The following is a 25,922-nucleotide window of genomic DNA, read 5'->3' on the forward strand; positions in this document are numbered from 1 at the left end:
CTGGGCTGAAGCACAACGCCCCCAGTTCAAACCCCACAGTAGAGGGCAACTTGCTACCAAACCTTCATCCAAATAAATATCCATAAACAGGTACAATCTAGTTAACAAGTATTAACATAGATGGGTCCCAAAAGCACTTTTATTCATGAGCTGGGAGTGAGATGAAGAGGAGAAGAAGAAGAAGAAGAAGAAGAAGAAGAAGAAGAAGAGGAGGAGTTTGGATTTGATATCCCGCTTTTCACTACCCGAAGGAGTCTCAAAGCGGCTAACATTCTCCTTTCCCTTCCTCCCCCACAACAAACACTTTGTGAGGTGTGTGGGGCTGAGAGACTTCAAAGAAGTGTGACTAGCCCAAGGTCACCCAGCAGCTGCATGTGGAGGAGCAGAGAGGTGAACCCGGTTCACCAGATTACGAGTCCACCACTCTTAACCACTACACCACACTGGCTCTCCAAATGAGGGTGGAACAGAGTCTCTAGAGGTAGGGATAAACATAAGGAAATAACCTTCCCATTCCCCTACAATTTCATCTGTTTTCTCGAGCAGAATATTACTTTCCCTGACCATTTATTGAAATAGGCTGTGGAACTATGGAAGTATACCTCACTATTTAACTATAGGCTGTCCACAAGTTAACAGCTGGTAAGAATGTTACTGATGTCTCATTCAGAATCAGTCTACAGGGTAAGCTGAAATTTTGTTGGGGGGAATTCAAGCATTTTCATTATTTGGTCTTTAAGAAATGCACACACTTTGTCAAAGCATAGCAACATGTTATAGTTAACTGAGGAGGTAAAACTCTGCTCAAGCCATATTCCCAGACAAGCTCTTTTTCTTGTGTGGGCGGATTGCCCCCACTCCATGTATGGAAAAATATCCAATCCTTTAAAGACCCAACTGCAGTCTGAAGTAGTGCAACCTCACACAGAATTATCAACTAAAAAGAAGCATAAACCATGAACCAGGGTGGATAAAAATAAATGCTTTAAAAAAAATAATAATTAAAAATCAGATTTTTTAAATTTAAATTGGATTTTTTTTTAATTTAAATTGGATTTTTAAAGTAAAAGGCTTTTGGAGGAAAAATCTTTCTAAAGATAGTTTTCTATTTAAGTTACATTATAGTCCAAAGGCTATTCATCAGAAAATGATTTGTTTTAAGTTTTTCATGTGTGTTAAAACTCTTAAGGTGTTTTTTTTTTAACCCGTTTAAACATATCAGTTAGCAAACACGCAAACATATGCTATAATGTTGTTGTATTAGTTAAATAAATTGATTAAACATTGTTCAACTTGGACTTCCATCAGATGTCAAGGAAATAAGCAGCTATCCTATTTTTAAGAGACAGCTGAAGGAAGCCCTGTTTAGGGAAGTTTTAAATATTTAATGCTGTATTGTTTTAAAAATCGTTTGGGAGCCGCCGCCCAGAGTGGCTGGGGAAATTCAGTTAGATGGGCAGTGTGCAACTAATAAATTATTATTATTATTATTATTATTATTATTATTATTATTATTATTCTTCACCTTTCAATAAAGTACAGCAGAAAAGTTGTCCAAATATAAACAGTTAACTTATTAAACCTCACAATAATATCATAATTATCTGTCTATATATTTCTAACAGTATAACCAAATCAGTAATTTTTGATATAACTGTAAAAACTACTCTGAAAATTTATTATTCCAAAAATGAAACCTTCATCTGGTTTTAAATATTAAGATTATACCAGCAAGAATCAGTGTTTCTGTAAAAAAAAAAAAAAGATTTAAATCAAGTCTTACTGACTAGTGATTTAAATCATGATTTAAGCCAATTTGATTCAAATAAAATCCACCCTGCCATGAACAAATAAAATGCTGAGAAGTTACCAATATAAAGTGTAATCCTGAGTCAGTACTATCAAGCAGCATCTCTCCATCCATACAACATTTGTTCTATCCACAAATCCATATGAGAGTTTTAAGTTTTGAGCGACAGAAGGAATTAATCAGCATTAAATAAACTCAGTTAGAAATCACAATGGCTGGAAAGGTGATAGAAACAATCATCACAGTGTAGGCTATTATTGGCTTTGTGAAATTAATTGTGAACTTGGGGTAGGGCAATATAAATTAAATACTTTACTGTTCTAAATAGGATTGACACTTAATTTCAACTATGAAGAATGCAAATGATAATAATTTGGAAATCACCATGATCAAAACACAATCAGAGTTTTGCTCAGGCGTTCTGATATTCAAAATGGCACAGATACTTGGACAACCCTTCGACACACTTCGAAGGCACAACAAAGTATATTGGGTGTGCTTTACAAATTGCATTCTAGTTCTGTCCTCTCCCCCATGCTTTTCAACATCTACAGTACATGCAGCTGCTGGGAGAGATCATCAGGGGGTTGGGGTTGGGTGTTCATCAGTATGCAGAAGATACCCAGCTCTAACTCTCTTTAAGTTAGAACCAATGAAGGTGGTGAATGCCCTGTGTGAGTGTCTGGAAATGGTTGGAGGATGGATGGCAGCTAACAGATTGAAGTTGAATCCTGACAAGACAGAAGTACTGTTTTGGGGGGAAGGATGCGGGGAGGTGTGGAGGATTCCCTGGTCCTGAATGGGATAACTGTGCCCCTGAAGGAGCAGATGCGCAGCCTGGGAGTCATTTTGGACTCACAGCTGTCCATGGAGGCGCAGGTCAATTCTGTGTCCAGGGCAGCTGTCTACCAGCTCCATCTGGTATGCAGGCTGAGACCCTACCTGCCTGTGCACTGTCTCGCCAGAGTGGTGCATGCTCTGGTTATCTCCCGATTGGACTACTGCAATGCGCTCTATGTGGGGCTACCTTTGAACGTGACCCGGAAACTACAACTAATCCAGAATGTGGCAGCTAGACTGGTGACTGGGAGCGGCCATCGAGACCACATAATACCAGTCTTGAAAAATCTACATTGGCTCCCAGTATGTTTCTGAGCACAATTCAAAGTGTTGGTGCTGACCTTTAAAGCCCTAAACGGCCTCGGTCCACCTCCATCGTTCAGCCCAGACACCGAGGTCCAGCTCTGAGGGCCTTCTGGCAGCTCCCTTGCTGTGAGAAGCCAAGTTACAGGGAACCAGGCAGAGGGCCTTTTTGGTAGTGGCACCAATGCCCTCCCACCAGATGTCAAAGAGAAAAACAACTACCAGACTTTTAGAAGACATCTGAAGGCAGCCCTGTTTAGGGAAGCTTTTAATGTTTAACAGACTATTGTATTTTAATATTTTGTTGGAAGCCGCCCAAAGTGGCTGGGGAAACCCAGCCAGATGGGCAGGGTATGTATAAACAAACAAACAAACAAACAAATAGATAAATAATTTGATGACCTTGTGTGTTGCATGTTAATTCACAATGGGCACAAATATCATCTTCAGATGCAAGATCTGGTACCCAGGATGTTGCACGTATGCCAGTTTTACAGTGTTTCAATGACGTATCCAAAATGAATATCTCACTGTAGCTTTTGCATTTATAGAAGACAAACATTAAAAGCCATGTTTCATCAATCATACACATTTTTGCTAAATTAAAAAGATGAGCTCTTGAAAGGCAAACATGCACTCGACTGGTAATGCCAATGCGGATAAACTACATCTTTTGCAAGTGCTTAGCACCATCCAATACACCGTGCCCACCAAAAAGCAAACTATGCATGGTATAGAATCAAAGAATCATAGATTTGGAAGGGGCCCCAAAGGACATCCAGTCCAACCCAATACAATGCATCTCTACTAGATCATACATGACAGATGACTATCTAACCTCTGCATATAAATCTTCAAGGAAGGAGAGTCCATCACCTCTCATGGGAGTCTGTTCCACTGTCAAACAGCTCTTACTGTCAGAAAGATCTTCCTGATGTTATGCCAGAATCTCCTTTCTTGCAGCTTGAAGCAATTGGCTTGGGTCCTACCCTCCAGAGCAGGAGAAAACAAGCTTGCTCTACTCGCCATGTGACAGCCCTTTAGTTACTTAAAGATGGCTATATTATTACCTCTCAGTCTTCTCTTTACCAGGCTAAACATTCCCGATTCCCTCAACCATTCCTCATAAGGCTTGGTTTCCAGACGCTTGATCATCTTGGTCGCCCTCCTTGGCACACATTCCAGCTTGTTAATATCCTTCTTAAACTGTGGTGCCCACACAGTACTCCAGGTGTGCTCTGATCAAGGCAGAATAGAGTGTGACTATTGCGCGTTGAGACCACACAACCACCCCCTCAAAGATGAATAAAGACACCAGGGCACAGAATATATGGTTAATGTTATTGGGCAAATTACAGAATGTGAGCGGTAATTGGCTTAGGCATTGGATAGACCAGACTATATCTGACTCCTGCCCGCCGCGCAGGAAGTCTGGTAAGGGTAAACCACTGGTAAGGGGAGCCCCGTTGAAGCAGACCAACTCAAGCTCTCCCTGGGTTCCCGAAGGCAAGTGGCATGGGGAAAAACAGTAGCGAAAACCCATACCCCCGACACACACTCGGCTCCAAAGAACCTCCACAAAAGTAAAGACTGTTCCAGCATGCACACGCTACCCCACAGACACTCTATACTGCACTCTTCAGCTGATTCCTGAAGGTCAATGGGGAAGGATCAAGCGCTGCTCTTCCGCCGGCAGAAGAAGAGGTAGGAAGAGGCTTCAAGCAGGCAGAATGGGTGGGCGCGAAGCAAGAAGGGAGCACGGAGCAGCGGGCAGGAAAACCTCAATCCAGATCGAGGAAGCAAGCCAAGAGGAAGCCTCCTGGCTCGTGCCTCCGTTTAAAAGGGGTCCCGGCCACACCCCCACAACCAACTGATTATACGGCTGCTGCTGATGTGGCCGGGATCCCCTGGGCAACATGGGACAACATCCCCATACCCCGGGAGAGTGGGCAGTTGCACGGTCCACCGCAACCCCGCCCCACGGTTAAGTGGAGTGGATTTACTTCCCTTGACCTGGAAACTATACCTGTACTTCTCTTGATGCAGCCTAGAATAGCGTTAGCTTCCCCCCCCCTTGATGACTCATATTAAGCTTGTGGTCTACTAAGACCCCTGGGTGCTTTTCACATGTACTAATGGCAAGCCAGACACCCCCTATATTATATTGATGCAGCTGGTTCTTCCTGCCTAAGTGTAGAACCTTACATTTCTTCCTAATGAAATTCATTTTCTTAGTATGGACGCAGTTCTCCAATCTATTAAGGTCATCTGGAATCCCATTTCTGTCTTAAGCAACTTTGGATACCCCTTTCTTCCCCTTCCTTCCTTCCACTATTTTTGGTGCCTTTGCACTTTGAACTAAAGGCAACATGTGACCATAGCTGTCAACTTTTTGCTTTTTTGAAGGGAAATTCCCTTATTCCGAATAGGATTTCTCGCAAGAAAAGGGAAAAGTTGAAAGCTATGCATGTGATTGGGTAAAGCACCTCTTCAGTAGCGGTGACACTACCTGGAGACAGTATGGTGCCTACATCCTGCTTATGCAAGGTGCCTGCAGCTGATTTTTGCCAGTTCTCTTCTCCCACTGAATGGCACTCCTCTCTCTTCATGACGTTGCCCACACCATTCAGAAGGGTCACCTGGGCTTTTCATTTTGCACAGGGAGCTTAAGTGGAAAAGGTAACTTCATACTGAACTTCTGGATAGAATGACCCCCTCATGTCTCCACATCTACCCTCGCCATTCCTCCCAAAGCAAAAAGAAAGGTCTTTAGAAAGAGTGAGAGCGAAAGAGAGAGAGAGAGCGCGCTGAAATTTCAGCTAGGCATCTGGTATATCCCTGATGGGCTGGGCTCTGAAGAGGATCCCCAATGGCTAAAGCCATACCCACCAAGCACTGCTTTTTTGTTCTACATCCACTCTTCCACCTGCTTCAAACATATCTTCCCCATCTCATTTCTCTCAGCATACTGTGAAATCCACTCCTATTTTAGTAGTTCACACATCTCTCATCCTACCTTTTGAAAGTACAATTTAGAAGGCTTCCCACCCCGTCTTCTACTTCTTGTAATTCCTGAACCATTTCTGTGATATGTGTCCAAGAGACGGGAGAGTATGGATAATATGCTTGCCAAGTATAGCTAAATGCTTCTTCTTCTTTTTTACCATACTCCCGTGAATTTATCTTGATCAACAATGAAATTCTCACATTAATTCTATACTTTGAAGTCTAATGTCTCACGAAGGTGATGAGGCAGCATCACATATGGGTTCTTCACAGATTTACACCTTATTTATTCCCTTACATATATTGTTATTGCTAGACAACAGAACCTGTACGTGTGTTTGTGTGGTTTTTTTTTTTTTTTTTTTTGAGGCTGCACAAGTGATAGAAAGCATTGCTAACAGTCAAAGGATGACCAAGCTAGTAGCTGAGCAGTCAAAGAAGAAAGAGGCCAACAACAAACTCTAATAAATTAATCAGCATGGATAATCATGGATAAAACTAAGATTTTTAATCAGCTACCCTACGAACATGTGTTGCCGATTTCAGCTTTTGCACACCTGCTAATTTGAAAATTTTGAGTAATACGGTCCACATAATTCTTCCATTTGTTTCGGATGTTTGTATGTGATGCCAATAAAAGTTTTGATGATAATTCTTCCAAAGACTAAAATCTTGATCACATAACAGTTTTTAATTAATGCCCTCTATGTTTTACCTGGCGTAGGATACCGTAGGATTTCTTTTAATCAGTTGACTAAATTATTCCTACTCTGGTAACCCGTTTACTTTTAGATGATAGTCCTAATAATTAATCCTTCAGCTTTAACAGTAATGGTATCTTATCTAATGCAGTCGCTTCACTTGCTGGGAATCTCCACCGCACCTTACAAATCCTTGTGATTTAGCTATACATTTGCCATCCGCACAAGTTTTATTAGCTGGGAGCTGGGAGATAATGCATGAGAGGCACTTTGAATACCTGAATATGATGATGAGGATGAAGAACAACAACTCCAGTGTAATAATGAAACTTCAAAGTGTCTGTAACAAATTAATCCTAGTGTCAGGAGCAACCACGACAATGCCTAGGAACTCTCAGTTTTGTGGGCAGTTGCCACTGGAACCGTAGTTTGGAACATTTCCCCAGACACTAATGTGTTCTAAATTCTGGATTGGTACTGCCCACCTGGGCTGACCAGTGGGCTCCCCCCTAGGTAAGAAGATCTATAAAAGCTTCATACTTGGGATAGGATTTTAGGGCTGGCCATAACATTCTGTGTCATCAAACCCTTTTTGATACAGTATTAACCAGAAACAGTCGCATCTATCATGTTACCTTCTTTCACACAACAATAAAAGGCAGGTGCGAATTAAAACTGTTTGGATGTGGCTGAATAGCTATCAAGAGCTGCAGCTGGCCTGACAAATTATCTATAGCTTTCAAGAAATGCTCTCCACCTATAGCCATGCTGTTTTTTTTTTTTACTTTTAAGGCTGTAATAAAAAAGCAGCTTGTTCCTGGGAAAATGTCGTTTTCTTTATGTATCTTTCATAATAGAGGAAGAATGTTAAAAACATTTCACCTGCCAGTAACTTAAAACTGTGGACACATAGCATGGAAGCAGTAGTAAATAGTTATATGAGCAGTGTTTTAAACTACATCCAGGTTGATGAATAATAAAAGAACGTTCCCCCCCCTTTGTTATGAAGAGATGCCTTATTTATCAACCCTGAACATAGGTCATTATGCTGACTGAGACCACGAGTTCTTCTATCCTAGTAGCAGCAGTTCATTCTCAACTGGCAACAATTGTCAATGGTCTGTTCCTGTTCTGCTTAAGGACATACATTTGCCGTTTCCTTTGCTTGCCAAAAGGTCCGTCTTTCACGAATGTTCCAACTGAACAGTTGGAAAAGGCTTCTAACATCTGCAAATGCCTGCCTCCATCATCTAATAACGTCTCCTGCCGGCAAACCTAACACCTTACTTCATTATGTGTAATGGCTGCACAGTAAACACAATAAACTGAACTGAACTGAACTGAACTCCAAGGATACTGGAAGGCAGCAGAGGGTTTTCTGGCAGAAGAGAGTCAGGGTAGCAGTAGGAAATGGTTCTCTGGAACGTGTCCAGAAGAGGGCAACCAAAATGGTCAAAGGCCTGGAAACAATGCCTTATGAGGAACGGCTTAGGGAGCTGGGTATGTTTAGCCTGGAGAAGAGAAGGTTAAGGGGGTGATATGATAGCCATGTTCAAATATATAAAAGGATGTCATATAGAGGAGGGTGAAAGGTTGTTTTCTGCTGCTCCAGAGAAGCGGACACGGAGCAATGGATTCAAACTACAAGAAAGAGGATTCCACCTAAACATTAGGAAGAACTTCCTGACAGTGAGAGCTGTTCGGCAGTGGAATTTGCTACCAAGGAGTGTGGTGGAGTCTCCTTCTTTGGAGGTCTTTAAGCAGAGGCTTGACAGCCATCTGTCAGGAATGCTTTGATGGTGTTTCTTGCTTGGCAGGGGGTTGGACTGGATGGCCCTTGTGGTCTCTTCCAACTCTATGATTCTATGATTCTCTCCAATTATTTCTGTTACGTGAACATGAAGATATGCATACAGGCACATGCCCCAAACAAGTCTGCTGATAATTTCTTTAAAACATCACAGAAGGTGAAAAAATATACTATACTCCTATGAACAGCAACAGAAAGCTGGAATTTGCAGATTAGAACCCTTGGTTTGCAGGTAATCAAAATTCACAATGAGCCTGGTATTATTATTATTAATAGTAATTTTGTTATGTATGTACATAACACTGTGTTCATGGTGTTCTACATAATGCAATCAAAAGAAGACAAAAGGAATGTAAATGATACACTTTTGGCAAATAGATTTTGTCTCGATTTTGGAGTTGAAATGCAGGCTGACTTGTGAAAGGTGATATGGATAGGGTGAAAGCTACAGTACATTTATGAGGCTAGCTGGTATCAAGAGCATGCACCGAAAGAAATGCCACTCTGCGACACAGGGTGATATGTTAATAGTAGGGCACAAATAATGGGATTTCTGTGCAAACCTCCACCATAGAACATGACCTATATAGGGCATGACTGGAATTGCATTTATACATTCAAATGCGAAATATTCTATCTTGGTTACAAGCTGGGGAGCTGCATCAATACTAATGTCCAAACTCACTTGCATAACGACACACAAATATACACTGAATTCAACAATATTCTGAACTTCTGAATACTGCAGGTTTGCCATGGAAAAAACAAACACAGCATCTCATGTAAAGGAAATGGAAAACTGCAAATGATGAATCACACCGGCAGAACTCATATTGGGAAGCTGATCAAGGAAGACTACTACCGGGATGGTCTATTACAGGCATGTCCAACTTCCAAGAGACTGCGATCTACTATATATATATATACATACATACATACATACCAGGGACATTCTGCGGTCGACCGGTAGGTCGCGGTTGACTTGTTGGGCATGCCTGGTCAATTTGAGAAACCAGGGCTCAGCCCTACAAAGTAAAATGCACAGCGTTTCTCTTTTTAATAGAAAGGTGGCTGCAAACACTTTTTTTTCCAGAATGGCTGGACCACTCTATTTTAACATTCAAAGATTCAGCTGGTCTACCCCTCTCAGATGTTATTAGACACAATGGAAAATGGGCAAGCAAACAGATGACAGACAGCGCTCTCCAACTTTCTTAGGCTGCAATGACTTGAACATATCCAAGCAATAGTGGCAAGGGGGATTTAAATAGTAAGTACTGAGCTCAGAGCTGTAGAGAATGTGTATAACTTTATCCTGTTCAGGTGCTGGGCCTTTGCTTGTCTTTAGGAAATGCTGAGCCTGAACTCAACTTGGAATCAGCCCTTCTAGGATAGGCAAGATGAAAATAAAGCTGAGATTTTGAGACTAGAACTCTGGCAAAGTTACTGTTAAGATACATTTATTTATTTTAATGGCACCCGTAATACACTAAAGATAAATTATGCCAAAGCAAAAATTGTGGTCTTTACCAGAGCCCGCCATAGCTCTAGATGGTCCTTAGATGACCACACAATTGAACAATGTCTTTTAAAAAAATATATTGGTGTCACTTTTCAGGCTACATCTAGTTGGCTTGCCCATATCAAGGCCATAACTCTCCTAACACGTAGGACTTCCGGTGCATTGCTTAAAAATTTTTTATACGAGGGGAGGACAATTAGTGATCCCGGCACTAAAAGCCTTTGTTGGTGAGGTGATTCCTCAGAAGCTCTGGGGGTGGAACCAGAAGCTGTTAGATCGGCTTGAAATCTTACAGAACCTTTTTCTTAAAAGAGTTCTAGGCCTCCCCAAAGGAACCCCAGCAGCCCTCCTAAGAGTGGAAGTGAGCCTACCCTCTTTGTCTGCTAGGGCCCATTTTAGATTTTTAGGCTCATTTATCAATCTTGCAAATGCCCCGGACACTCTACTGGCTAAACAAGCCTATGCATTCGTCCAACACAATTCTGCTTGGTGCCAAAACCTCTCAGATATTTTATCCAGATATACCCTCCCTGAGTTCAATACTCTTAAACTCTGGAGCCCTAATAAAATTCGGGAATGGATTTTTGATATGGATGCCACTTTAGACATCATGAAGACAAAAAATCCTGGGTTTTCTTATTGGTTCCCCCGATTAAAGGGAGTTAAAGTTTGTGCAAGTTATCTGGCGGACATCATGACCCCACTCTTCAGAGAGCTTTTACTATGGCTCGGTTCCAAACAATACCTACAGCATACCTGGCCGGCAGATTTGCCAGAACCCCATTAGAGCACCGTTTGTGCCCTTGCTCCATGAGAACCAAAGAGGACCTTATACACTACTTTCTTCATTGTCCTCTTTATTCAAGCTTTAGAGGTGGAATTCTGCAAATTATACCCAACTCAATAAGCAACCCTGAAGATCATGTAAAATGTTTATTAGCTGATATCAATCCTCAGATTTCTCATGGGGCAGCGGTTTACGTGATGAAGGCTATGAAAGTCAGGGAAATATTTTTGGTCGACAAGGATAATGTCCCTTTTTCATCTCCATAATCTGTCTACAATGTATCTTTTTTTATCTGACGAAGCCATTGTTAAGGCTACATGTAAAAAAAATTCAATACTATTAGGTAGATATATGTGTAAAGGCTTAGTCCTCACAATAAACTTTATTCTGATTCCGATTTATTTTAATGTACCGAATTTTTATCCCTCATTTGTTCCAAAGAGCACAAGGTAGTGTACATGGCCACCTCTTGCCATTTAATTCTCGGAAAAACCCTGTGAGATAGTTTAGGCTAAGCGATATTGACTGGCCCATGGCCACGCAGTGAGCTTCATGGCCAAGTGGGGTTTGAACTCCTAGGTCTCCCAGGCTGGCACTCTAACCACCACAATAACTGCTTAAATATGTTCCCACTGTAGTTATATATTTTAAATATTTATAAACTGCACTTCCTTATAAGATATGAACCAGTCAACAGGGATACTGTTTAAAATATGTAACCTCCTAATGCTATTGGCTTGCAATTTGATTTCCCACCACAATTTAGTACAGTGGCACCTTGGTTTACAATTGTAATCCGTTCTGGAGGTCTGTCTGTAAACCAAAACAGGCTGTAACCCAAGGTGCACTTTTTCCAATGGGGCCTCCCAAAATTTTTTGTTCGTAATCCAAAATAATAATAATAATAATAAATGGGTTGTAATCCAAAAAAAAAGGTTACAAACCGGGACACACACTTCCGGGTTGGACGTGTTTGTAATCCCAAACTTATGCAAACCAAGGTACCACTGTAATTCTCTTTTCATTACAGGGTTGTTCATTTTAACATATAGCATGAATTGAAACTGGGTTTTTTCCCTTTTCTTTAGATTTTGCTTACCTCCAAATGCAATTATATTCAGAGAAGTTTTTTGTCATCATAGTTACGCTGGAAAAAAGGAGAAACACTGCGAGTGTACGGAAGCAGCAGCTAATTTTCATTGAGAGTTCAAATAAACTTTTACGGAAGATCCAGTGTGGCAACCTAAATCTCCATCGAATCGCCAACAGGCACAACTCCCATCCTGCTGGTGGGAACTCTGAAATATCCCAAAGCGGAAATTTGCCTGCGCCTTTTCTCAGTACTGTGGGGTATCAGGCCACGTTTATTCCTGCGTCAGTGCCGGCTGAAACCTTGCTTCGAAAGATACCCATTCTTGTCAAAGGAAGCAATTTCCATTTCCTTTTTGAACTTATTCTGCAGGAGGAGCTGTGCCTCCTGGGCACAGCTGGGCAGAATGCCCATTGCAGTTATCTGTAAAGCTTCTCCCAGGGCTCCTTGTACCTCTTTTAAACATTATTAAAGAACGGCTCTATCAGGAACTCTGAGCTCCATTATTAATTGAAGTGCCCTGCCTCCTCCCTTGCTGTTATTGTACTAAAACCTCATGTCACACTTATTTATTTAGCTTTCCCCGCTCTGTTGTGCTGTGTATTGACATATGCTCAGGGAGGAAAGAGAATGATCCGGTCGGAACTTGTGGGCTGGAATTCTGCTTTCTGTTTCTGCGGCGCGACAGCATTTACGGTCCCCTTCCCTCCTCAACCCACTTCAAATGAGATGCTCAGGTCAACACTGGAGGAGACGGCCACAGTTCTGTGCGATTCTACAGGGAACCGCCCTAATCGCTTACGGAGAGAAGTATGGGGAACACAGATTTTAAAAGCAAGACTGTATTTGAAGGGAGCCAGGGGCAGAGCCAGTGTGGTGTAGTGGTTAAGAGCGGTAGACTCGTAATCTGGGGAACCGGATTCGCTTCCCCGCTCCTCCACATGAAGCTGCTGGGTGACCTTGGGCTAGTCACACTTCTCTGAAGTCTCTCAGCCCCACTCACCTCACAGAGTGTTTGTTGTGGGGGAGGAAGGGAAAGGAGAATGTTAGCCGCTTCGAGACTCCTTAGGGTAGTGATAAAGCGGGATATCAAATCCAAACTCTTCTTCTTCTTCTTCTTCTTCTTCTTCTTCTTCTTCTTCTTCTTCTTCTTCTTCTTCTTCAGAGGAAGGGGTTGTGGTGGGTGCGGTCCGCCCTGGGTGTCAACACTGAGGGGGGTGACTAAATGCCAGGCAGCACTTACTGCGGGGCCTGCAGCGTGCCCGAGCCACACGTCTCTCCTGGGAGAGACGCGGTGGTTTGGGTGCACACAGGCTCCGCACTGCCCTAACGGTCTGCCCACTGCCTCCCCCCCCAGCTGTAGGGAGGCTGAGTGGGGGGATGCAGGCAGACTCTAGAGGCCCCACGGAGTGCCCCGCCCCTGGGCGCGAAGCCCCAGGCGCCCGAGTGGTTTCCTCCGCCGCTGCTTATGGCTCACCCACGCTTCTTCCAATTTCCCCCAGGGGAAACCCGCCATTTCCTACTGAATCTGTTTTTATGTGGATTGCAGTTTGTTCCAATTCAGTGGTAAGCAGCGTGTTTTCCCCAGAGAAAGCAGTGGCATGTAACAAGCGGATGTGTGGAAAAGCTCTTAGATACCCACAGCTCTTCTACCCAAGGCAGAGGCGCATTTGGGACTGAAGTGCAGAGCCATGGGTGACATAAGCCACCAGTCAGAGAGGGAGGGGACATGTAATTTTCATTCCTGTGCTTTCCCTTGCCCCTTTTCCCTTACCCTTTTTTCTTACTGGATGGGTTGGTTCCATATTGAGGCACTGGAAAATGCCCCCATCACATCTAGCTTGGCCCTGCCTTTACTCCACAGGATCAATACTGGCTTACAACATACCCGCCAACATTTTTCTGATGAAAACAGGGACGCCCTATTCCATAATAATTTTATTATTTATACCCCGCCCATCTGACTGGGTTGCCCCAGCCACTCTGGGTGGCTTCCAACATATATAAAAACATAACAAGACATTGCATATTCATCAGTCCTACAAGAAATCTGCAAAATAACAGAAGCTGTATTAGAAGAAACTCCAGAACTGGCTCTATTAAATATATTCTGAGACAACAATGCGCACTCACATTACAAAGAACTCATAACCCACTTACTCTCAGCAGCTACAAGTGCCATAAATAGATACTGGAGGGACCTATCAGGAGGGAACACGGACCCAGGTACCAAACTGTATGGCGCAAAAGCTCTACTAGAAAAGCTAACAAACATATTCAAATTAGTACAGGGACAGACAAAAGAGGGTGCCTTCACCCCGGTGTGGCTCCCTTTTATTACATATTCAGCCCAAGACAATGACCTAACACCCATCCGTCAGCATACAAATTGATATGACTAATTTGACCCAACCCCCCTCCCCTCCTCACACACACACCACACAAAACTCACTGCAATCAACTGAACGCAACCAACCATGCATGTGGAGGAGCGGGCGAGCGAACCCGGTTCACCAGATTACGAGTCCACCGCTCTTAACCACTACACCACGCTGGCTCTCAGTGTGTGTGATTATTAGTTATCTTCATGTCTTAATATACTGGTACTTTATAACTGACGCTTTTGGTTTAAAATGATTGTTCGCTGAGCATCTTACATATAGTAATTACCACTGACACCGGGTAATTTGAACTTTACATTTCATAATAATCTGCATACCGAGAATACATGGAGTAATTTGTTTCTTCATAAGTGTATAGATGGAGAAAAGTGGCTTCTATGTTTCACAACCATTTGGCTGAGCATGGCTGCATTTTAATCACTGGGTAGGTTTTCAACAATTCAGATTTGCTGTTGTTTTTTGAGGTTACCCTAACATTTTTCTTCAAATATGGAGTATCTGTAAATGATTTACTACTCTGTGCATTCTATTAAACTGTGTAAATGTAATAGGTATAGCATATATGGAAAGGAAGCCTCACAATTCCAAGGGGAGGGGGATGAGGTTTTCTTAATAATAATAATAATAATAATAATAATAATAATTTATTTGTACCCCGCCCATCCGCCTGGGTTTCCCCAGCCACTCTGGGCGGCTAATTATGTGGTCATTGGTGGAGCGAGTTTTAGGAAGTTTTAGAGTACATTTTACAATGCCCAATTTTGCCTTAATATTCGACTGCTTTTAATTTGATTGGCTTGTGGTGACATGGGTTGCTGGTTGGCATTCAGCTCAGACAGGTAGATGGGCAGCACCCGGAGGCAAGCTGGGAAGAAGACACTTCACCAACCACCTCCTTTTGTCAGCCGACATGGTGGCTTACTGTGCTTGGGGCCTGGTAAGTGCCCCAAGCCAAAGTGTTTGGCCAAACTGTGGAAGGCAATGGAGGATAGGGGTGCCTGGCGTGCTCTGGTCCATGGGGTCACAAAGAGTCGGACACGACTGAACAACAAAAGTGCCACCTGCTGAACATTGGGCAAGATACTTTGCTGGCATCTGCTATATGGCACCCCCATGGTTTCCATTGACTTCCATCACACTAGCTTGGGTGATGGCATTCATCTAGTGTGGTTTGGCCCACAGCCTCAGGCAGGATATTTGATAATCGCCTGTTAAATTTTACCTGCCCACACATGTGCTTGAGACTTTTACATGTTTTCCTTGTTGTGGTTTTAAAAATATAACCTTCCTACCAGTACCCGTTGTTGAGTCTTCATTTTGGATGTGGGGAAAAGCTGCTGCTGGTTGGTTTAAAAAAATAAAAAAATACTGAGCTGGACAGACCAATGGACTAACTTTCTATAAGGCAGCCTTCTCCAACAAGGTTCTCCTCCATATGATTTGGATCAAAACTCTAGAGGGCACCAGGTTGGAGAAAGGCTAGTAAAATATATATGTTCCGGTGTGTGATCTATCCATAAAAATAAAGTTTATTAAGGGTGATAACCAATGCTAGGAATAATCAGTTGATATCAATGGATGTAAGTAACTTGCCAGTTTTTTTCAGTGGGCTTACTCTTGAGTTTGACTTAATCGGATACCACCCTAAGGATTTGTCCCCCCCCCCATAAAATCATAGGAACCTGCAGCCTCTAATAAGCAGTAATTGCCATTTCTACTTCAAAGGAAACCTATTTTGTGAGTGGACCTGCAGATTTAAAATGCTTCAGTTCCGCATAGGAAAAAAATGATGAGGTTAAGGAGCAAATAGGAATACAATAAGAAACTATTGTGCAAAATGCTATGACTGAGGTACAAAGAACCACGTGACTCATTTTGCATGCCCAAGGGGACTTTGGGCTTGTAGGAACAGCTGCCTTTTATTCCAAAAATGCAAAGCACTTTTAAAACTGAAAGCAGCATTCAAAGCGGACACGACTGAACGACTGAACAACAACAAGCTCTCCTGATCCCAGCCAGTGAGATTAGATAACCCAAATTCTGAAGCACATTAGATTACCAGAGCTCATTAGTTTACCTCTTCTCTTCCCTGGCATAGCAAGAAAAGGCTAAAAAAGTAAGTGAAATGGACACTTGGCTCCATTGCTATTGATTCACTCACTTCCCTTGGAGGAAATGGAGCTTGTGCCCTTTTTACTTCTTTTCCTTTCCTGTTATTCCAAGCAAGGAAGAATTCTAAAAACTCCACTTTCCTGCCCCCAGGGCAAAAGAAGATAGAGCAAGTTAAATGGCAAGGGAACAATCCTTGATCAGCAGGATTTGTGAGTCTTTAACATCTATGACCTTGCCAGACCTTGCCGACAAAGGTCCGTATAGTTAAAGCTATGGTTTTCCCAGTAGTAATGTACGGAAGTGAGAGCTGGACTATAAAGAAAACTGATCGCCAAAGAATTGATGCTTTTGAATTATGGTGCTGGAGGAGACTCTTGAGAGTCCCATGGACTGCAAAAAGATCAAACTTATCCATCCTTAAAGAAATCAGTCCTGAGTGCTCACTGAAAGGACAGATCCTGAAGTTGAGGCTCCAGTACTTTGGCCACCTCATGAGAAGAGAAGATTCCCTGGAAAAGACACTGATGTTGGGAAAGATTGAGGGCACAAGCAGAAGGGGACGACAGAGGATGAGATGGTTGGACAGTGTTCTCGAAGCGACTGGCATGAGTTTGGCCAAAGTGCGGGAGACAGTGGAGGATAGGGGTGCCTGGCATGCTCTGGTCCATGGGGTCATGAAGAGTCGGACACAACTGAACGACTGAACAACAACAACATCTATGAGTGATCCAGTTTCAATTGGTCATTTTTAAAATTTAATCAATAGCTCAAAGTTAGGTATAAATGCTGCTTTTATCAGTAAGATGACGACAAAAACTGTTGATGGCAGTATTCTCCAAACTACTACAGGAAGCAGTATATGTATATTAAACCACAAAGGTATTGCCTTCTAGCTATCTTCATTGGTCTGATGGCAGATGAAAACACTTCTAAATAAGAAGCAAAATCATAGCTACATATGTAGCAATGGCCTCAATGATTCTAAATATATGTTTGTGCTTGATGATTAAAACAAAGAGGAAGGCAATGGATAAATGAAGAGTATATATCAACAGCGGCTTTGTGCATGGTTTATTAGTCATATTAGGTCATCTGGTGTCCCTGTTGAACTTCTTCATCAACACAGAGTGTGCGCAGCAAATGGAGCGTAGAAATAAAAAGCTGTCCGCAATATCCTTTCTTAGTTTTATTTTTGAAAACATAACCACCAAACGCTGCAAGCCATCACTCCTCCTCACCAGCAACTTACAAGACATTTGATCAAACTAAATACAGTTTCAATTAACCAATTATCTTAGCACATCCCTTCCCACACCCGGTGCAGAAAGTAACTCCCCTTTTAATTAGGCAAAAAGTCGAGAGACCACAGGTTTGCAGCTAAGTAGGTCAAACTGCAAGCATACACCTCTGAAACCAACCTGGTTCCTGAGTAGCATTATTGACCACTTTAAGATAAAGAAAAACAAGCAACTCCCTGCTGGTCAATGATGTGTAATAGAAACATCTAGCATTTTCCATGTATGTTTAAGATGCATAAACGGAATCTGCACCAAAATTTCACAGTTCACCATCAAATGCCAATAAATTGGCTCTGTTCACTCAGAGCAAAGCTAACCATGCTCTTCTCCAGCATAATATAAATTCTAACGGGTTCAAACTGGAAAGTTCAAGCTTCTCGATTTCTGATTTTCTTTTCCAACAGACACTTAGTAATTCTGGGTGCTGCTAAGAATGTTCAGTCCTAATTGGGTTTCTGGGTTTTAAAAAATATTTTATAATTCTGCTTGTCATTATCCAAACTTACTAATTACTCCCCTCTTATTTCTCACTGGCCCTTCCTATCCTATCAGCGTTCAGCCACCTCAATTTTCTGTTAGATGGAATTGTAATACAACATCTTGTTCACCTATTTCAGAAGATGTTGTCTTAAGAAGAAAAACTACACAGTCTTTTGTGTTGCTGAAGGTTTTAACCAAAATGTAGCAGAAGCGTTTTGAGGCTTCGTTGTTGTTGTTTTTTTGCTTTATACTTAAGATTTCTGAGAGAGTTGCAGTCAGTGAAAGGCATTGCTCTACCCCCCCTTCAATTTACACTTTAATAAAATCCACAGCACAGTAGACTAGGACTGCTACTTTTCCAAAATCAAGAAATGGGTTTCATAATCGAGCCTTATATAAGAAATATGTTCCTAGCTAATCAGAAATGTTTCAATATTTAATGTACTTTATGTCTTCACAATAGTTACCTGTACTGGAAATAACACATGCTATCTGGATGACACCAAACCCTGTTTCGTCCAGCACCCTCCTTCTCACATGAATAATAATACTAATTTATTATTAATACCCCACCGATCTGGATGGATTTCACCAGTCACTCTGGGCAGCTTCCAACAAAAGATTAAAAATTCATTAAAACACCAGTCATTAAAAACTTCCCTAAACAGGGCTGCCTTCAGATGTCTTCTAAATGTCAGCTGGTTGTTTGTTTATTTGACATCTGATGGGAGGGCGTTCCACAGGGCGGGTGCCACCACCGAAAAGGCCCTCTGCCTGGTTCCCTGTAACCTCGCTTCTCGCAGTGAGGGAACCACCAGAAGGCCCTTGGAGCTGGACCTCAGGGTCTGGGCAGAATGATGGGGGCAGAGATGCTCCTTCAGGTATACTGGGCCGAGGCCGTTTAGGGCTTCAAAGTTCAGCACCAACACTTTGAATTGTGCTCAGAAACATACTGGGAGTCAATGTTATATGGTCTCTGCGGTCACTCCCAGTCACCAGTCTAGCTGCCTTCAAAGGTACCCCAACATAGAGAGCATTGCAGTAGTCCAAGTGGGAGACAACTAGAGCATGCACCACTCTGGCAAGACAGTATGTGGACAGGTAGGGTCTCAGCCTGCGTACCAGATGGAGCTGATAGACAGCTGCCCTGGACACAGAATTGACCTGCGCCTCCATGGACAGCTGTGAGTCCAAAATGACTCCTAGGCTGCGCACCTGCTCCTTCAGGAGCACAGTTGCCCCATTCAGGACCAGGAAGTCCCCCACACCCGCCCACCTGCCCCGTCTCCCCCAAAACAGTACTTCTGTCTTGTCAGGATTCAACCTCAATCCACAGGCCACCATCCATCCTCCAACAGTGGCTAACCAAGATGTATCTAAAGAAGCCAAGAAGGGTACTAGCTCTCTCCAACTCTTCTTTCTCAGAGGTAGTATATAGCTTCCATGACTAGCAGCCATTGATAGACATATCTGTTAAGTCGTGGGTGGACACAGCAGACGACACAGTGATTTCCAAACAGCTCTTGTTTATTCTCAGGCTGGAACAGGACTAACTGAAGGCCTCAACAGCCTGCTTATATAGAACTCAGCTACAAAGCAACAGTAACAACTTTCTGCAGTTACCCAATCCCTGAACGTCAGTTTACAATCCTTCATTTGCATATGCGGACCTGAGTGAAAACTGCAGCAGAATGAACTATATACACACACCCCTAGTGGCCTAGGGTGAGAACTTCAATACATAACAATATCTTTCACTGATTAGTCTAATACCCCCTTTAAAAAGTTATCTTTAAATGGCATCACATCACCTTGTGATTGCAAATTCCATAGTTTAATGACGTGGCGTTAAATTGTTCAAAGATCTCTTTGAGCAAGTCAGTGATCATCCACTTTGGCTAAGTCCATTTACGGCTGAGGCCTGGTATAGACTCATTGTTTGGTTAAGTTGGTACTCCACTTAAAATAACAGCTTAAAAGCATTGAGTATTGATGACTAATGGAAATGGGCTGACTGCCAATGGCTATAACACTAAGTAATAAATAGGAGCACTACTGCCATATGTCCCTTTGACCATGCAAGAACAATTGCGAAGAATTAAAACACAGTGATTCAGCCTTACAATTTCTCCCCATGGGACAATGTCTTACACACCAACTAACTCTGCAGTGCTCTGGGAACCGTGCCAAAATACTTTCTCACTCCCTGAATGAACATGACTTCAAAGATAGTTATTGCTATATTTTTAAAGTATCCTTGATGTTCATAATGAGCAAATGTTTTAAAAATAACCACGAACGGTCTTGTAAATGTAGTTATGATTTAATGGACTGCTGATGGAAATGGGCTGTGGTGATCAATTTATGGTGGTTTCATGTACACATTCATTTACCTTTGCAATGGCTCTCCGTGGCTCGCTTTAGATTATAATATCTCAGCGAGCCAATATACGAATGATCATTTTGTCGGAGCAAAGGAACAGGATACAGCTCTGTTCACATGAGCCGTGATTAAATCATGACGTCCCTAACAAACCAAAGTTTTACCAGAAACCTATTGTTACCGGCTTTGGAACTGGTCTTTCTGATGAAAGAAGAAACTAGAGTTAATTAGGCTGTGGAGGGACGAGAAAAAAGGGTGGTTTAAACCACTGAGCCTCTTGGGCTTGCCGATTGGAAGGTCGGCAGTTTGAGGGTGAGCTCCTGTTACTCTGTCTCAGCTTCTGCCAACCTAGCAGTTCGAAAGCATACCAGCACAAGTAGATAAATAGGTACCACTGTGGCGGAAAGGTAAACAGTGTTTTCATGCGCTCTGGCACTTGTCACGGTGTCCCATTGCACCAGAAGTGGTTTAGTCATGCTGGCCACATGACCCGGACATTGTCTGAAGGACAAATGCTGGCTCCCTTGGCCTGAAGCAAGATGAGCACCACGCGCCATAGTCGATTTCGATTGGACTTAACCATCATGGGGATCTTTACCTTTACCTTCCCTCATCTTGGCATTTATAAAACGAGTTATCCTTGCCTGAAGTGGGCCACTGAATCAAATGGGTCACACTATTGAGGTCAGAGTAATGGCAAGTAGAGGCAGGTGTTTAAGAGAGTATTTCCCCTGACATTGCAAGAGTTAATATGGCTGAGAGGCCCTGTTCTATATATTAATATTATTGGAGAACTTGCTCTAGCAACCACCAGCTTTTCACAGCAAGATGTAAAGAGATTACCCTAGATTGTTTTCTAAAAGCATGCCAAAATATACTTTATGTGAAAATAATGAGGCATTTTATACCAATTAATATGGTGTGGGTTGGCTTCATGGTATCATTGTTTTTTGCCTGTGGAATGCTAGATATATATATATATATATATATATATATATATATATATATATTCCATATTACATCAGTGTAACTGAGAGAAGAACTTCTTAATGTTTAGACTGAAGGGAGAATGCCACAAAAAAATTCATCATCTTTATTTGCTTCCTTAGTTAAATTACTCAATTTAGTACTGGTAGTCCGCAACAATGTACATTTTAATTACATTCCGAATTACATTTTAATAGTTTTATTTTCCTCCCTGCCTGCAATAATTTATCAGATGCTTTAAAATGCATTTGTTTTTCCATTTGGCAAGCATTTAGTTTTCATTGGAGTCTTTTTCTAATGATGCTGGACATTATTGTTGCTTATATATATGTATTTATCCTCTTGTTTTTGCACCTGCATAGATCCCTATGTCAGCACAGCTCTGGAGCTGCGCTTGGTTAGCTAAATAAATTCCCTGTGCTAGCTGCGTAACTGCAGAGGATAGAAAAGAGCTTTTGTCTATACTCTGCAAATGCAGCAGCTATCTATTGTTTTAATTGTCTACAGGAGAGTTTGTGCCGCAAAGAAACCTAATGTAATGCAGTTGAGTTACATTAAAATTTTAATTGCACCAATATGCACAAACTTTTTGGAAAAAAAAAGAAGCAGAAATTTCAAATCACGAATAAACAAGGATGTACAGAAAACGCCTAAAGGTGAATAAACCTGTCCTGGAAAAACGGTCGCCTCTGGCTTTCCTCCCCGCCTCTTCCCAACCTCTCACTTTTTCTGGTGTAGTCAGAGCAGATCAGAAGCTTTCGCATTTGTTTTACATTTATGACTGTTTAGCATCAGGCCTGAACCCTAAACTGTTGTCAGTCTTGACCATGGTTAGCAAAAACAAGCTCTCTGCTCATAGCCATGGTTTGGCGCAAGTTTGTTTCCACTAACCTATTTAATACAAACTATGGTTTGGGAAAGTTTGGCATTCAAAACAAGGTGCTTCTTGTTGAGAAGGGGCAGCAGTTGGAGGGGGGCATGTAAGGACAAGGCTTGCTTTAGTTCAGGGGTCAGCAAACTTTTTCAACAGGGGGCCGGTCCACTGTCCCTCAGACCTTGTGGAGGGCTGGACTATATTTTGGAAAAAAACTAATGATCCTATTCCCCACAAATAACCCAGAGATGCATTTTAAATAAAAGCACACATTCTACTCATGTAAAGACACCAGGCAGGCCCCACAAATAACCCAGAGATGCATTTTAAATAAAAGGACAGATTCTACTCATGTAAAAAACACGCTGATTCCCGGACCATCTGTGGGCCGGATTTAGAAGGCGATTGGGCCGGATCCGGCCCCCGGGCCTTAGTTTGCCTACCTATGCTTTAGTTCATCCCTGTAAACACTTAGTCATTGTTTAACAGGTCAACAATCTCCATACATCCATTACAATTTAAAAATATAAATAATGGGAGTAAGAAAATTTCTCAGATTTGTAAAGTCATTCATGTGCAGAGAAAAGGATCTTCATTTTTTTTTGGCACCATGTTGACACATTTCTCTGTTTTTAATCGCTTTTCCTTCAACTAACCTTCCTAAGAGTTTCTACTTAGTAAATTAATTTGCATTTAAGAGTAATCTTACAAAATGTATAGAGTCACCTTGTGTCAATAGTTGTGTCGCTTTGAGAATGTGGGTTATTACTTTGTAGGACACTTACTTGAAACCTTGAACTGCAGGGCTTAAATATAATAACCCAATAAAGGTTAGGAAATAATTATGCCCACTCAAATGTTCTCTCTAGGACTGTGCTTCTGCACACTGGACTTTTGAAAGATTGTCAGGGACTGATATCCTGTATGGGTTCCTGCACCATTTGAACCAATAGGAAGAGAAGAAGAAAAATGCATATTGGTATTGCAAGTACTGTATTCTCTGTTGACAATTCTGAATGCTGGAAGGACACAGCACTAAGCAGTGCAACACTGCGAGCTACAGGATTTGGTAGCTTGTTAATTAAATGTACAGTGATACCTCTGGTTACGAATGCTTCTGGTTACAAACGCTTCAGGTTACGAGCTCCGCTAACCCAGAAGTAGCTGCTCCTGGTTGCAAACTTTGCCCCAGGGTGCGAACGGAAATCACGCACCAGAAGCGCACACGCAATGGGAAGCACCGTTGGTGAAAGCGCGCCTCAGAATAAGAACGGTTTCAGCTTAAGAACAGATCTCTGGAACGAATTAAGTTCATAACCAGAGGTACCACTGTAATTGAAATGTGCATATCAGCTATGGAATCCAGTGATTGTTCATCGAGGTCTTACACCAGTTCTACACCAGAAGTTGGATTCTTGGGCCCCAGCTATTGTTCAGTTCTAAGATGTTCTTAGACGCGGGTGGCGCTGTGGGTTAAACCACAGAGTCTAGGGCTTGCTGATCAGAAGGTCGGCGGTTTGAATCCCCACGACGGGGTGAGCTCCCATTGCTCGGTCCCAGCTCCTGCTCACCTAGCAGTTCAAAAGCAAGTCAAAGTGCAAGTAAATAAATAGGTACCGCTTTGGCGGGAAGGTAAATGGCATTTCCGTGCGCTGTTCTGGTTCGCCAGAAGCGGCTTAGTCATGGTGGCCACATGATCCAGAAGCTGTACGCCGGCTCCCTTGGCCATTAACGTGAGATGAGTGCCGCAACCCCAGAGTCGGACATGACTGGACCAAATGGTCAGGGGTCCCTTTATCTTTAAAATGTTCTACTGCCGCTATGAGTGCTGAACAAATGGTCTACAACCAAGTTAATATTCAAAAAGCTTTCTGAGTTAGTAGCTAAGTGAATGTTTGGAAGGATCAAAGTGGATTTTTGTGTCAAAGGTGACCACACTTAATAAAATATTCAGATTGCAGGAGATCATGCCGAACATGGGGGCTAAAATCTGAAATAGCTTGCAGAGGTCTTGTACCATAGAATTTCAAAGGCTGTTCTTTGTTTTTGTTTTCAGGGTTTGGACAGCTTGGCTTTTGTTTACAGTTTATTTTCTGAAATGACTTCATTCTATTCTCCCTTCTTATTTTCTTGCTAAAGATATTATTTTCTTGCTAAAGATATGTAATGAATTATTACATGCTGTCACTGTTAATTGTACTTTATGTTTTTTGGAGGGGGAAAGACTTCTGAATTTTTTTTGTTCTCTCTGATCTGCTTGATGAATGCAGATATTACATACGTTCAGAAAAAAAGTATTAACAAATGAGGACATTTAATGCACAACCACAAGACACTATTTGACCCCCCACCCCACTCGTCCTCTGTAAAATGAAGCTCAGACCTTACATGGATCCCAGGGATGCTTCAGTACCAAGCTAGGTCCTTCACTGTTACTCCAGTATTAAAGGGTCCCTAGGCTCCCAGTTATACAACTCTTGAGAGCAGACTGATTTAAATAAACTGACATTACCAGCACCAGAGCTACAACTACTTCAGAGTAGCAAACAGAATACTCTTAACTATATTTAGTTGAGTTGGGGAAATCCTTGTAACATAAGAAAAAGGAAGACTTGACTCTTCCTGGAATTAAAGAGGTGGGCGAGTGCACCAATCAATCGGGCTGCTGCACATTTTAGCATTTTGTCAGGTAGCCAAAAGCTGCTGTTATCCTATTATTTTAATCCAGAAATGAAAGAGCATTTTGAAGTGCCACATCAAATAAAACAGTGGTGAATACTAAGCTGGAAAATATGCTTAAGAAATCGTTTTATTATTGCTATAATTTACAGATTTTGCAAGAAGAGCTGACACGTGTTTTTCACTTTACATCCCTCTGCTGCAAGCTTTAGAATTACTCCTGTTCACGTACAGCTGGTTCGGTATTTAAGTCAGTCAGTCAGTCAGTCAGGCATAACCCAAAGAAAAGAAAACCATTCTGTTTCCTTACATAGCTAAAGGTAAAGGGACCCCTGACCATTAGGTCCAGTCGTGTCCGACTCTGGGGTTGCGGCGCTCATCTCGCTTTATTGGCCGAGGGAGCCGGCGTACAACTTCCGGGTCATGTGACCAGCATGACTAAGCCGCTTCTGGTGAACCAGAGGAGCGCACGGAAATGCCGTTTACCTTCCCTATTTATCTACTTGCACTTTGATGTGCTTTCGAACTGCTAGATTGGCAGGAGCTGGGACCGAGCAATGGGAGCTCACCCTGTCTCGGGGATTCAAACCGCCGACCTTCTGATCAGCAAGCCCTAGGCTCTGTGGTTTAACCCACAGCACCACCCGCGTCCGTCATACATAGCTAGGCAATCCCTAAAAAGTTTCAAAACGTGACTTATTAAAGGTTGATATAATACAGCCCGTATTTCTAAAATAACCAGACTGCCTTCCCTGACTTTTTTTGCTGATGCCTATATGACTCCAGTCCATGAAATACCACTTACTGTTCTGTTTGTAGGGACCCTGCTATCTTTTAA

At 42.2% G+C, this 25,922-nt stretch overlaps 1 protein-coding gene across 6 annotated transcripts in view; it reads right to left on the reverse strand.

Annotated features, from left to right (window-relative positions):
* Positions 1-25,922, reverse strand: part of TAFA5 (TAFA chemokine like family member 5) — a 339,820-nt gene that overhangs the window by 16,891 nt on the left and 297,007 nt on the right. For 4 of the 6 annotated variants that reach the window (XM_033161859.1, XM_033161854.1, XM_033161860.1 and 1 more), the window contains one exon: positions 11,879-11,926. The exons of the other annotated variants lie outside the window; for them this stretch is intronic. In XM_033161859.1, the coding sequence (XP_033017750.1) occupies positions 11,897-11,926 (30 nt within the window). In that variant the 3' untranslated portion in view covers positions 11,879-11,896. The remainder of the gene's footprint in view (positions 1-11,878; positions 11,927-25,922) is intronic. 6 annotated transcript variants of the gene reach the window in all.

Source organism: Lacerta agilis, chromosome 10 (assembly GCF_009819535.1).
Source record: "Lacerta agilis isolate rLacAgi1 chromosome 10, rLacAgi1.pri, whole genome shotgun sequence".
Lineage (NCBI taxonomy): Eukaryota > Metazoa > Chordata > Lepidosauria > Squamata > Lacertidae > Lacerta > Lacerta agilis.